This window comes from Wyeomyia smithii, chromosome 2 (genome assembly GCF_029784165.1).
Source record: "Wyeomyia smithii strain HCP4-BCI-WySm-NY-G18 chromosome 2, ASM2978416v1, whole genome shotgun sequence".
Classification (NCBI taxonomy): domain Eukaryota; kingdom Metazoa; phylum Arthropoda; class Insecta; order Diptera; family Culicidae; genus Wyeomyia; species Wyeomyia smithii.
Genome location: NC_073695.1, coordinates 225196978 through 225212086, shown reverse-complemented (window position 1 = coordinate 225212086; position 15109 = coordinate 225196978). Strand labels below are relative to the sequence as shown.

At 38.5% G+C, this 15109-nt stretch overlaps 1 protein-coding gene across 8 annotated transcripts in view; it reads right to left on the bottom strand.

Moving 5' to 3' along the window:
- The window catches only part of LOC129723435 (A-kinase anchor protein 9), a 70264-nt gene that overhangs the window by 18351 nt on the left and 36804 nt on the right, over nucleotides 1–15109 (bottom strand). For 4 of the 8 annotated variants that reach the window (XM_055677652.1, XM_055677653.1, XM_055677657.1 and 1 more), the window contains 4 exons: nucleotides 5399–5524; nucleotides 4247–5335; nucleotides 3718–3885; nucleotides 3213–3272 (listed from right to left, as the gene is read on the bottom strand). In XM_055677652.1, the coding sequence (XP_055533627.1) occupies nucleotides 3213–3272; nucleotides 3718–3885; nucleotides 4247–5335; nucleotides 5399–5524 (1443 nt within the window). The remainder of the gene's footprint in view (nucleotides 1–3212; nucleotides 3273–3717; nucleotides 3886–4246; nucleotides 5336–5398; nucleotides 5525–15109) is intronic. The other 4 variants (XM_055677654.1, XM_055677658.1, XM_055677655.1 and 1 more) reach the window with 2 other exon arrangements.

The following is a 15109-nucleotide window of genomic DNA, read 5'->3' as shown; positions in this document are numbered from 1 at the left end:
AGAAACCCTTCAACAATTGATTTGGTGCTGACAGATCAAAGTTATGTATGTAGTGATTTGATCACACATGCTGACTTTGAATCTGACCATCTTCCAATAACTTTTTCTTTATCACATGAATCAGTTTTAAACCCTATGAGCTCTGTTTTTAATTATAACAAGGCTAATTGGGAAAGATACGAAACACATATTGAGAGAAATTTCAATAATGAGCTTGATTTGCAAAACGAAGTGAATATTGATTCCGCTTTGGAAGCATTAAAATGTGCAATTGTTGATGCCAGGAATTATTCTGTTCCAAAGGCTCAAGTGAAATTTGATTCATCAATAATTGACGAAAATCTTCAACTTCTAATTCGTTTGAAAAATGTCCGCAGACGTCAATATCAACGTTCTCGTGACCCTGTTTTTAAAACTATTTATAAAGATTTACAAAAAGAGATTAAACATAGATTTACTCTTCTGAGAAATCAAAATTTTGAGACTAAAGTTGAAAAATTGAAACCATATTCAAAACCTTTTTGGAAGCTGTCGAAGATTCTTAAGAAACCTTCAAAGCCTATTCCAGTTTTAAAAGATGGTGAACGTTTTCTTGTATCCAATGAACAAAAGGCTCAAAGACTTGCTCAGCAGTTTGAGAGTGTTCATAACTCAAATTTGAATTTTGTGAGTCCAATTGAAAATGAAGTCACACGTCAATTTGATTTAATTTCTTCCCAGAATTTTTTACCTGCAGAAATAATTGAAACTAACTTGAATGAGATTAAATCAATTATTAAAAATTTTAAAAATATGAAAGCACCTGGTGACGATGGAATCTTTAATATACTAATCAAACATCTCCCTGAGAGCACAATGGAATTTTTAGTGAAAATTTTCAATTGCTGCTTCAAAATTGCATATTTTCCCAAATTATGGAAAAATGCAAAAATTACTCCCATTTTAAAACCGGATAAGAACCCAGCTGAAGTTTCAAGTTATCGACCAATCAGTTTGCTTTCTTCAATAAGTAAACTGTTTGAGAGAATTATTCTTAACAGAATGATGTCACACATCAACGAAAATTCAATTTTTGCAAATGAACAGTTTGGATTTCGCCATGGGCATTCCACAACTCATCAATTGCTCAGAGTTACTAATATGATACAAGCTAACAAATCTGAAGGTTATTCCACTGGAGCTGCTCTTTCAGACATAGAAAAAGCATTCGACAGTGTTTGGCATGAAGGTTTGATTGCGAAATTGCAAACTTTTAATTTTCCAATTTTCCTAATCAAAATTTTAAAAAATTATCTTACTGATCGAACACTGCAGGTTGTCTATCAGAATTCAAAATCTGATAGATTTCCTGTCAGAGCAGGTGTACCTCAAGGTTCAGTCTTGGGTCCAGTCCTGTACAACATATTCACTTCAGATCTTCCTGATTTGCCTCCAGGATGCACAAAGTCATTGTTCTGCGATGACACAAGCATTTCCGTAAAAGGAAAAAGTCTTCGTGTCATATGCAGTCGATTGCAGAAAAGTTTAGATATTTTTTCTTCCTACTTGCAAAAGTGGAAAATCTCTCCCAATGCTTCTAAAACTCAAATGATAATTTTTCCGCATAAGCCTAGGGCTTCTTTCCTCAAGCCAAACAATAATCACGTTGTCAAGATGAATGGGGTTATTTTAAGTTGGTCCGACAAGGTTAAGTACTTGGGACTAATTTATGATAAAAAACTTATTTTCAAAGAGCACATTGAGAGTATACAAGCCAAGTGCATCAAATATACGAGATGTTTATATCCTCTCATTAACAGGAATTCTAAACTTTGTTTAAAGAACAAACTTTTGATTTACAAACAAATTTTTAGACCAGCAATGCTTTATGCTGTACCGATCTGGTCAAGTTGCTGTTCAACAAGGAAGAAAACGCTCCAAAGGATTCAGAATAAAATTCTGAAAATGATTTTGAAGCGTCCTCCTTGGTTTGGTACACTCGAATTACATAGACTTACTGGTGTTGAACCATTAGAAGCTATGTCAAATAAAATTATTAACAATTTTCGACAAAAATCGTTGCAATCCTCAATTGCTACGATAAGCTCTCTTTATAGCCAATAAGTTAGCAATTAAGTTAGTTGTAAGTTTACTTCCCCTTTTCTGACAAGTAGGTTTAAATCCCTACGAATGATAAGTCCTAATTGCGAAAGCAAACAAATCCTAACAATTAAAATTACAACTTTCTAACAGTGTTGAGAAGTCACCATTTGTGATTGGGCACACATACTCATTATTTACTAATATTTATCATAAATACTTAAGCTACTAACAAATCCCCCCTAAAAAAAAAAAAGAAAGTGTTGAATCCAATAATGGATTTTTTCCACTTCTCCAAACTTTATTATGTTAATCTAGGTTGTTAAGTTCGTAATTTAATAAGGCTTTCCAAGAACTAATCTTGCTGTCATAAGCAATTGGCAAAAGTTTTTAAAAGCTATTAACAAATTTGATGTGCGTAATAAATATATAGAGAAAAAACATGAGTGAAGATCTTTTGAATCCATATCTGATTTAAAGTTGAAGACAAATTCGAGATTTTCACCCAGAGGAAAGCAAAATTATGAGAAGCTGATTCTCGAATCACTGAAAAGTACATTACGCATACGAAGACTGTACGCTTAAAAAACCCTTCAGTTTTATGCGATTTTTAGAGTGAACCCGAACAAACTGAGTGTCAAACATAGTGTGATAGTAGCACCTTTAAAAATCTAGATGCACATGATTGATGATTCAATATGATTGAATGCGTTGTAAGCATTCCATGAAATTCAAACCACAGCTTCCACACACAAAAAAATAATATGGGTATTCATGTCGAGCTCGTAAACAAATACCCAGCCGTAAAAATACTTACCTCCATTGACGAGTAATGGAAGATACACAGTTTACGGCTGGGCATTCGTATACGAGCTCGATGTGAGAACCCCTAATTTTGTTAATGTTTTACGCGGACGCACACACTACTGCAACGCTTGTGAGATGATTTTTACCCGCCGTTTCCACACCTACAATCTAATTAATTCATCACCAAGCACTGGAATATAAATCTTGTTATAAAACTAGTAACTGAGTTCTACCTTCAAACAATATCTACAGATCCAACACCAAAAATAACATAGAATTGTTCAACAAACAACTAGCAATAAAATAGAAACCAGAACTACACTTACTTTCGAAATAATCTCCCGATTATCGTTATCACAACTACAACTGTCACACAAAAATCCATCCTAATAAGAAATAAAATGTGTGTATATATTTTTACAAGAAAACGCAACGGATTTCAAATTTGATGATGGTGGGTGTTCAGATGGTGTTCGGTTGCGTTGCGACGATTTCGAATCGGTGGTGCGTGAGTGCGAAAATCGGAAAACCAATACAATAATTACGTAGCGGAAGCACGTTGCAGTCGCATTTGCAACAGGTGACATTTTCCGGTAGATAGGTGAAAAGAAAAAATACAGTAAAGAGAAAGTGTCCTGTTAGTAAGCAACTATTGGTGCAGTGGTTGAATAACATTAGCGGTAAATCGGATTGATATAACGATTGCAATCTACGTGCCTGTGTGATTCCTAATTATATTCACTCTGTCTCTAGCTAGCTAGGCGAATATCTTTCCACCGGGTACCGCTGTACAGTGCAATGCAATTCAAATGGAGAAAACCAATCGCTTACCTCTTTCGTAACCCGCTCCAAGATCACCTTGTCCTTGTCTTTATCGCGCATTTGTGACTTGAGACGTTCGATCTCTTTCACAAACTCGTCACGTTCCTGCTCTCGTTCGGCTGCCTGCTCCTCCAGGAATAAACGGGTGGCTTTGAGCTGCTTATCTGCCGCTTCGATCTGTACGCAGCAACCCACATGGGTGGGGTTGGTAGTGAGGTTCAAGGTTGCAGCACACATCGAAAACAAGCATTAAAACAGCCGGAAGCGCGTTCAGCGTTTTGCATGTTTATGCACGTAACGGCAGATAATGAAGGAGAAAACAGAAAAAAAATCTCATTTAAAAAGAAGCTGCTTGAAGACGCATCAACCATCAAACTATAAAGCTATATAATAGGTGAGTGTACGAAACGAGCGATTAGTATGCATCGTAAAAAAACCATGGTCGTCAATTGAACAAGAATAGATTTTTCAACCTAATCAAATTAAGCTTATAAATGTCGGTAAAAGCATGCAGAATGTGAAAGAAACCTATACTCACTTGTGCTTGCAGATCCATCTTATCACGTTTTTCATCCTCCATGTAACGTTCTCCCTCCCGGCAGAAATCCTCCACCAATTGCAACAAATTGGCACTATTGTCTAGAGTGTTGTCAGGCGACGTGCTGCCTAGTAGGAGTTTCGCACGTTCCTGCAGCTCTACAAAACTGTTAGAGGATCGCTGAGCGGTTGGCAGTAGAGCATTTGTTCCATATCCTTCACTAAACTCCACCCTTTGGCTGTTCAGTTCCAGCAAATGCTGTTTGGTTTCATTCAATTCAATCACCAAACTGTTATGCTTACTTTCTAAAATACGCTTCTCGTCTTCTGATTTTAGCAGGCGATTTTTTAGTTCATGCAATTTGATATTCAATTCTCCGCTGGTTTGTAGTGAACCCAAATCCGCGGGCAGACTACTACCTGCGGTCAGCTGGTTGTCAGTTGCTTTGATTGTTCGCACCAGATTATCATCGAACGAACGCGTGCTTGCGTTCTCCTTTTTATCGGTTCCTCGCTTCAAACCGTCTTCTTCCTCGCAACTATCACTTTTTATTGAAATTGCATCAGCGTCTTCGTCCTTCATATCCAGTTTTTTTGATAGTTTTTCCCAAAGTGTTGATAAATGCGTTGCATGGGACCTTAATGTATCCAAGCATTCGTCCAGATTCAGTGATTGATTCGCATCTTCTGTCCCGTTGTCTTTCGATATAAACTCTATCAGAGAGGGATCTTCAATCACTGATTTCAACCCGGAAACGTTCGGGGCAAACTTAACGAACTTTTTCACCGAACCGGTCGATACATTGGACGCATTAACGTCCAGTACAGAGGCGTCGAAACTGTCCTCCGCCAGGCCCGATAAGATGCCAAGTTTCTGCAATTCATCGATAACGGTGCTGTTTAAATCCTCTTCACAGACCGAAACGTATTTCAGAAAGGCACCGAATACGTTGCGTAATGACGACGACAGATCTCGGAGATTGTCACGCTCACTGATAATTTTATCCAAATCTCTGGCCGAATCGAACGTCGATTGGCGCTTCAACTTCCACTGTAACTGTTTTTCGAATTCAGCTTTTACACGTGCCATCTGAAAGGCGAAATGTTAACTACGGGTAGCGGGAAATAAATACTAATTCGAGCACCAACATACCTCTTCCTCATGTTTAATCTGAAGCTGAGCGATTTCCAACTGACTTTTGGCTGTGAACTTTTCCCTCAGCAGAATCAACTCCGGAGGCCAACGACTATCTTCGGTAGCAGAGTCGGACAGCAGTGCCTGGGAGATAGAAACATACATATGAGAGCATGAGAAATCGTTATCATTCTACGGTTACTCAATAGCAAAAATATGGGTAGAATATTTTTTGTTCTTTTTGCGATTCTTTCTTCAAATGTTTCGCCTGTGGCGAAGAAATAGCTTTCTCCGAAAGATTTGCCGCCAAATACGGATCAGCTCGAGACCCCATGTTAGAATAATAAAGACAGAAAACGAAAGTGTACGCACTGCTAGCCCAGAAAGTATGGCTTATTTTTACATATGCATGAGTTTGTTGACTCCTATTTATAGACCGCCCTGCTAGATCTAGTTTCTGCATCGCAGCATCAGAGCATAATGTTGGATAGGGCGGACGGTTAAACGAAGCGCATCGAATTAATCTTTGTTTATCCGCCGCATTCACAATGAGCTTCGATGCTAAGGAAAAGCATGTTCTGGGGGCAAAAGGAACATGTTGCTCAACTCGGTTGTAATGACAAGGGAAATCACATATGCTGTGCCAGTACCAAAGTTATATTTTGGCGGCTTCTTGCTGGAAATGCCCAGCGTAATAGTGGCGCGTGGAAGATGACGAATGACGACGTACAAGTGAAATACAACATCCGCTTGACGGCGGGCAGCATAACGGTTGTGGGGATTATGTATACACTCAGAAACGATGCAAAAAAAGAATAGAATAAAGGCTGCCGGTTTCCTGCTAAAAATTAAACCAGCCATAATCACAAAAAAAAAAGATTTAACAGATTAGATCAAATCATTTCTATTAGAACGTTTTCTGTCTGCATAAACAACATGACAGTAAAATTTACAGAAATTCCGTATGTTATTTTATTCACGAGTTAGGCAGACTCTGGGAGGCATTATTTAGGGTAACGGGGGTATTTTGGCCCACATGCATATTTTGGCCAACTCGTTAACATTTCACGCATTTTATCTGATAAATTCAATGAATATTAGAAAACTATGCATGCATCATTGAAATAACACACCTAAGAATCAAACTACACTATAATTTTCGGCAAAAAACTGACTCTACCAAGCATTATTTTGAAATTAGTTCATACATATTCAAAGTCATGGCTGAGTCAACCCAAAACCAAGAGGAAGTGGTAATATACAGTCAACGTCTGGAAGCTATTGTATCAAATATGTATGCTTTTAAAGCAATTCGTTGTTGTAGTAACATCAATAAAATATCATAGAAACAGTTTGCATACTCTAACAAGTTGAAAAAAGGTAAAACAGTAATTCAAGGCATGGCCGAAATGTGTTAGTCTCTTTCTAAAGCGAACATATTTGGCCATGCCAAGTTTTGACAGCTCTTTGTTCACCATTCGGCCGTTCCGCGCTGAACAAAGAAACAGCTTGTGACAATTTACAGGTAATTACTGCTTAATTTATCACATTTAACGATATGAAATTGGCTGAAAATGCCTCTCAAACCGCTATAAACCTTATCTTTTCATTTTTAGATGCCTAAAACTCACAAAAAATCACAGCAGAAGGATGTCCTTCTCAAACCCACTATTTCTGCTCTAAAAATACCGATGATGATCTAAAACATAAATAATCCGAATTGTTTCCATACACGGCTCTAAGTATAGAGATGGGCTAAAATGAAAATTTGGTGGACCAAAATATGTTTTAAGTACTTCGTAGAAATTTTGATATTCCCAGGATGTTTTTCGATATATTGCATTGTTGAACGATGTATGTTAAAATAGACACTTAGCTCTTAACAATGGTATGATAGAGTGAGTTTTTATGCTGAAAAATTGTATTTGTTTTTAATAAATTGTGCGATCACTTTCCAAAGCTGGCCAAAATACACCCGTTACCCTATAACAACTTAATTACAACCATGAACACATATCTTCCACACCATGTTATCCATGTTATCATTTGTGCATCCAGCTGACAACAAATAGATAATTAGTTGTGGAACCTCTCTCTCCGAAACTGCGTCAGTCAGTCAAGAAACAAACCAATAAAAATTGATGCCGCCCATACTCTATGGTGTACGCCTGGAAAGCGCTCGTCACCCGTCTGTTGTCACGGCATTTGCTATGATGATGGCCTGCTGTTTTAGAGCGTTTCCGATACGAGAGGAGTTGATGGCCCATCCTCCTCCGCATGCGGAAGTGAAAAGTGTACCGTAGAAAAAAGACGCAGTAAGATAAGTTTTAGGCGAATGTTTAAAAATAGCGCCCGCCATAAGTCGAAATGTGAGAAACCACATATTTTGATGCCGGATTTTACAATGGCATCGTATACGCCGCAGCAGGGAAAGCGGTGGAAGGTCAATGATCAACAAACACTCAACAGTTTGTGAAAACCAAGCATGTAAACAGGAAGTAGCGAAAGAGCGTGTCGCTATGCGATGGAGCTGGGGAATGTGGGTTGAAATCTCCTCAAGAGGTTTTATTGCAATCCACTTGTGATATATCAGGTTGCTTGTCATTGGAGGCAGCATTTCGATCGCAGCCATTCACTCCTGATGCTGACGAAGGCGCTCAAGTGCTTCCAGAGTTCCCATGAAAGAATTATTGAGATGGTTTTCAATATGTTTTATCGTGATGTATGAATGAAAGGTCGGTCGAAATCGCGAAAAAATAGATTACGTTTCATCCATTCAATGTAATGTATAGCGTTGCTGTGAGAATAAATAAGCGTTTATTAATATCATGTGTATATTTATGAAACTTCAAAGAGGCAATGCATCAGAAACATGTTTCGCATGGGAGGGTGGAATGCTTGTTTGGTTTTGAAATGCGATATACAAGTTAAAAAAACAAAAGTAAGTAAGTAAGTAAGTATAATTTAACCTTTGCACTCAAATCTGTTCCGGTGGTAAGCTTGGTTTACTTCATGCTGTTGTATTACTACGAAGTTAATAAGTAAATACGCCGCAAACCCTCTTTCACACGAGAGAAACGTGTTGATAAAGTTACGAAGTTCAAGTGAATTAGAGACTTCACAAGAACCCCTACAATTTGCCCCAATACCAAATTGCAAAATTCGAGCGGAAACCATTTCAACGCATGTAGAGCTGCGGTGAACAATATTTTCACGAATAACACTATTATCATTTATTTCAAAATAAATCCCCGAATCATGAAAAAAGGGCGGTTTTCAATTTATGAAGGATTACCCGCCAACCTGGACTGGAGGAAACAGAATCTCAAACTTAATTTTTTGACGTAGAATTACGTCTCACGGCAACATGTATTGGGGCTTATAAATAGAGAAACCGGAAACATCGAGAGCCCTACACATGGGTGGAGGACTTGACGGTGATTCGTCAAGCGTATTTCCAAACACAAAGCTTGATTAGAAAAATAATAATATAAATAACATTATTATAATAAAATAATAGTAACAAATTAATAAGATCAACACAATAATTGCATTCGCTTTTTTTTATTACGCTTGACCTATCATACCGCCGGTTTTAGTTTCGCATGATCTAACAAAACTAAATACTGGCGGGGTCTGTAGGGCTAAATCGAGGTTTATACTAACCCTTAAACCACTAACAAAACCTCGTGACTAACGTCCATCCATTGCACTCATAGTTATAATGTAGCATTACTAAACGATCCCACTTCTCTCACAATTACACAATATACACATGTGTGTAAGCATGTGTTTGTACCCGTGTTTTTTTCTCATTCAGCTGTCTCAACTGTGCGAACTTATTTGTTCCCAGTGTCAATCCCAGTTGCGATCTAATGGCAATTTCTTTATTCCACCCAGCTCACCATCTTTTGCTGAAATTTGACCCAGTATTGACCCGGCGTGCTGCCCAAAGTGCACCGTAAATTTGTCAGTTTCAATCCACCGCCGCACGTGCTCAGTTCATAAACAATTATCTGACATCTCTTTCTTACTTGCATCGTAAATCGTGATGCCGTTTCTTCATTCTTGGGTAGATTTGCACTGACCCAGTGTAATAAAAAATTCGCTATAGCTGCTGGCAGAACGATTCTTCTTCGCTTTGATTCGACCCATTATTGCGCAGTTGGCACCCTAAAATGGATAGTTGCGCAGCGTATTTTGAGTCAGTTTTGGCAGTTTTGAGCTTTGAATGTAGACAACTACCTAGCATCTCTCTCATGATTGCGTCGTGGGTCACAGTATCGTTTCATTATTCCAGGTGTTGGCATTGACCCAGTGGAGTGGATAAATTCGCTACCAGTTATACGTTTTTTGTAGAATTAATTTTATTGGGTGGTGGTATATGTCGGCGGTCTGAATGTAGATGTATGTGACAGTACTTTTCGGCCTTGTCGTTAACCGCTCCCATTTTTTTTTGCGGTTGCGAGACAAAATGTTTAATAGATCACCAGAACAACCAAAAGAACCATGGCAAGCAAAGCAGTAACGCGGACGGACTTGCATGGGATATGTCGAAAGGTGTGACCGAGGATGAGAATACGGCATGAATGAGAGCAACAGTCCCAACGACTAATGACACAAGTAAGACTGTCGGCATTAGTACAGACGCAATGAGGCCTTGGAACAACAAAGGTACAGTCAATTCTGTGGTGAGTAAGGTGATATGAACCGGTGACAACAGGTGCGTTCCCATTTACAACACACAATTGCCGTTGAAACCTTCAGTCCAGAGTAAATTCGCTCACATGTGCTCAATTGGTTGCCAGTGACCAGTTCGTCAGACTAAATTGCTCCTGGAGGTTTTGACATCATATAACCTGGGTCTAGTGTAGAAGTAATTCGCTTACGGCGACCAGCTAGACAACCCACCCTAAGAAGAAGAAGAAGAAGAAGAAGAAAAACCGGAAACAACGAGATCGTTCAGAAAATTATCCACTCTTAAATGCCTTAAACTAAGTTAGTTTCCAACGGATTTCCTTCATTCTTACAGCAATCGGTTGAAAAAATTAGCTGTACCTACATCTACCAAAATTGGGAATATTGCACTACTCAAAAATGTAAAGACTTGTTGAACGCATTTTTCGACCATTCAGAGATGAAACATAGTCTTCTTCCCCAGAAGAGCAGATACTAAAGTATACAAACGATCCAACTTTATAACCGATTTGGTTTTGTTGCAGTTGTTCAACTCGCTTAAATCCACAAAGACACACCTACCGGAAGTTTAAATCTCAGTAAAAAAGCAAAGCCTTGGTGCTACATTCCGATTCGGGACTCGACCTTCTGTTTATTTATACAGACTTCGTAGCCGACCATTCAGTGTACATGACAATTGCAGGGCTAGCGCTACGATCCTACTGACACTAATAGTCTCTCCCGAGCTGAAACTCTAATACTCGAACTTTCAGTAGTCACGTATAAAGGCTAGCATGCAGAAATTTAAACTTCATTTTATTACCGATTACTGCAGCAAGAGAACGGTTGACTTTTACTGGAAGCTGGCTTCATTCGCAGTCGGTAGAGCAGCAGCTTATTTTAGCGCAGCAAGACTGAGCATCGACTCATACGATCGTAGTGTTCCGCAGCAGACGGACCCACCAGCGAATTTCAGCATTGTACCGCATTGCTGAACATGTTCGGACATGGATCTGTCCGATCGCGTTAGCCTTCTGACCACTGCTGATAGCTGTGAGTGTGCCGGTAGCGTATGTATAAATGATTGTTAGTCTTGCTTGCTTGCAGTAGTGTGTGCGAAGCGGAGAATAACAAAAGATGGTTCTAGTTTTTTTTTTGTATCATCGCCAATCCAAAATCAACGCTTCTCTTAAGTTAACAATCTTTAAACAAAAGAAGAGGGTTGAAAGAAAATTTCCACTGAAATTTACCGCTTAAAATTATTAAATTGATTGACCCCAATCGAGTGTATTCCTAGGCCTATTGCAAAAAATTACATTGACATGAAATAAATTGTCGTAATTCTACGTTAATCTAATCCGTGTTTAGCAAACAACCTCTTTCACTATTCAATATTTTCAAATGAAATTTCAGACAACTTTCTAGAAGTCAGCTCCTGGAAACTTTTCTATATTCTTTGTCATTAGGGGCACTCATTCCACGTGGATACAAAAAACATCATTTTAGACCCCCTAGATGAATATTTTTCCTGGTAGATTTCCTTTTTTTTAAATATCGTGTCCACGTGGACATTATCATCACCCCAGACAAGTGTAGACATTTGGGGACAACCCCCCCCCCCTCCCCCTACGTTGTCTGAGTTGACAGCCCCTTATTCAGATATATTGATTTGTAGAAAAAACTTTGACCCTTTTTCGAATATTATTACAGGAAATTAAAAAAACTGCACAGTAGCTTAGGATAGAAAGGCCTACACACCCACAAAATTACATTGAATGCTGAGAGGGTGCTGCCAGTCGCTTGGTCGAGTCGGTGTAAACCAGTGGTTCCCAACCGGGGGTCCGCGGCCGGGAAGGGGGCAAATTTGCCTATTGTCATTTTTTGCACTTCAAAGTACGAAAGAAAAGTGTGAAATTAACTGTCAGAGTAGGGGTTTATACTGAGGGGTTATATTTATTCTCATGTCCCATTCCACCAACACTTAAAGTTTGATATGTCGCAAGCCAGGTTTCAGAACCATTGTGCATATGGTCAGGTCCACCAGGGCACCCGATTTTTGCTTTAATCATCTCGGCAAGAGTGGAAAACTTGGCTGTAGAGCGTGCTCATAGTACGCGTAAATTTAAATGATACACCGATAATTCTTGATTCTACCGGAAAGTTTCATATTTGAGAACTAAACATTTGTACATTATCATTTTTCGGATGGCAGCATGGATACTGATATTGATTTTGACGTTAAGTATACATCATATTAACAGTATATAAATTAGTTCGACTTTTGCTCACGCGCAGCGTCAATCATGTCCGATGAATTCTGCAAGAGTCAGGTATCTTGTTCTAGTCATCTTTGTATCTGTGCAATAACTATTAATGGCACAGGGGCCATCCACATACCACGTGGACAGATTTTTAACGATTTTGACCCCCCCCTCTCCCTCCGTGGACAACTGTCCATATAAATTCTAAAAAAATTGTATGGACCGTGGACATTAGCCACCCCCCCCCCCCAAAGCTGTCCACGTGGTATGTGGATGATGGCCCCACATGAGTTTCAGTTTAGAAGTAATGAAAAAAGTACATAGAAATTTAATTTTGATAAGAGGTATAACGCAAACCGGTGGTCCCCGTGGTGTTGTGGTTAGCGATGTCGGTCGGCTAGCTTTCCCACACGGTTGTGATATCGGGTTCGATTCCCGATCAGGTCGAGGATCTTTTCGAGCTGGAAATTTTCTCGACTCAGCACTGGGGCACGGTGTATCGTAGTACTTATCCTACACATGCAAAATGTGCCGAAGACAATATCGATAACGAATTCTCTCAACTAATCTAGTTGATCGAGACCGCATTAGCCCCCCAGGCTAGCGTGCGATATTTTTTGTATTGTATGACGCAAACCAGGCTTAAGGGTATTTCTCATCGCTGAAATGTGTAGGGGAAAGTAGGTATAGGTGCTTATTACGGGAGTTCACGGTGAAATATATTTCACTCTCACGCTCACTTCACTTTTTAAGACCTATTCCCGATTCCACCTCAAGTGAGGTGACAAAAATCACCTCCGTGGAGTGAGATTGACAGTGAAGTGAAATTGAGAATAGGACAAATGAAATGAGATTGTTTCCCAGCTCAAAAATCTCTAAGTCCCAGAAATTTGTTTTTTTTTTCGTTTTTTTAGATAACATCAGATCTTGACGTGTTCTGCATTCCTAAGACATTCTTTTCCTGAACTAGTTTGCATTTTTTTCATCGGGCAAAAAAATGAAAATTTCTCCGCTTTAAGGCACGGATCAAATTCTGATTCGTTTCGTTACTGAAGAATAAATCCAATATTTACCATTAGATCACAAATCAATCAACTTTAAGACTTATGGCATCTTCGTGGAATCATTTCACCGTTCAAAATGGTCGTGAAATAATTCCACGCGAAACGTCGCTTTTTCCGTTCTCACTTCACTGATATGACACTCATAATGGTGCTTATTACGGGAGTCACTTCACGGTGAAATATTTTTCACTCTCACGTTCACTTCTCTTTTTTAGACGTATTCCCGATTCCACCTCAAGTGAGGTGACAAAAATCACCTCCGTGGAGTGAGATTGACAGTGAAGTGAAATTGAGAATAGGACAAGTGAAATGAGATTGTTTCCCAGCTCAAAAATGTCTAAGTCCCAGAAAGTCGTTTTTTCCCGTTTTTTTAGATAACACCAGATTTTGACGTGTTCTACATTTCTAAGACATTCGGCATAAAAAAAAAATGTTTTTTTCGGTATCGAAAATTTCCTGAACTAGTTTGCATTTTTTTCATCGGGCAAAAAAATGAAAAATTGACCGCTTTAAGGCACGGATCAAACTCTGATTCGCTTCGTTACTGAAGAATAAATCCAATATTTACCATTAGATCACAAATCAATCAACTTTAGGACTTATGGCAGCTTCGTGGAATCATTTCACCGTTCAAAATGGTCGTGAAATAATTCCAAGCGAAACGTCGCTTTTTCCGTTCTCACTTCACTGATATGACACTTATAATAACCCAGATTCCACGGCAGATGTCACTTCGCGACGTTTTTCTCACTTACGTGAGTCCCGTAATAGGCTTTTGTTCACTTCACTCTGATTTCACCGTGAAGTGACTCCCGTAATAAGCACCATAGACGGACACTGCGAGAAAAATGAACACTTTTTATATTTCACAAACTAGAATGTATTATGATAGTCGAGTAATGCGTATACCTTCTTTGTAGTGTGTCAATACTTTAGCGAACAAAACTAAAAATATTCTCGCGAACGCGCTATTTGATGTAATTTTCAATCCACAGAAAATAGTAAAAAAAACTCGTGAAACTTCTGTATTCATTTGTTTCCGATACCAAAGTTTTCAATTAGTCTTTCCCGATTTTCGAGTGGAAATCCAGCAGTTTTTGAAGGTTCCGATAGAGAGCTACGATCGTTTGATAAATTTACTGGCAGGTACAGTCATACCTCGATATAAGGCAACTTTATTTTTATTTTCGTTAAGTTATATCGAAGCAAAAATTTTTTTTTTTAATTCATGCAAGAATGTTAATGGTTACTCGAAGATGCGCGAAAACCTTTTTTCCACAACCTATCAGTAGTTTTAAACCTTTCTTATGCCCATTTAGAAATATTTTCAGAAGCAAAAAAAAAATTTTTTTCAATTGATACAAGAGGTCACTGATGCGTGAAAACCTATTTCCCATCATCTATCAGTATTTTTAAACCATTCTAATGCCCATTAAGGACAATTTTCAACAAGCAAATATTTTTTTCTAATTGATGCAAGACTGAATTGTAACTAAAGGATGAGTGAAACCCTATTGCCCATCACCTATTAGTATTTTTAAACCTACCTTATGCCCATTTTGGACAATTTTTGCATTGGTTTCAAAACTTACTACAAACATTTTTTGAAGCAATTTATAGCCCAAAAACAGTTGCTGTATCATTTATTTTCAATTTCAATACATTTTAAAAAGTTACGTTATATCGAGGTAAAAGTTACGTTACATCGAGTTACGTTATACCGAGGT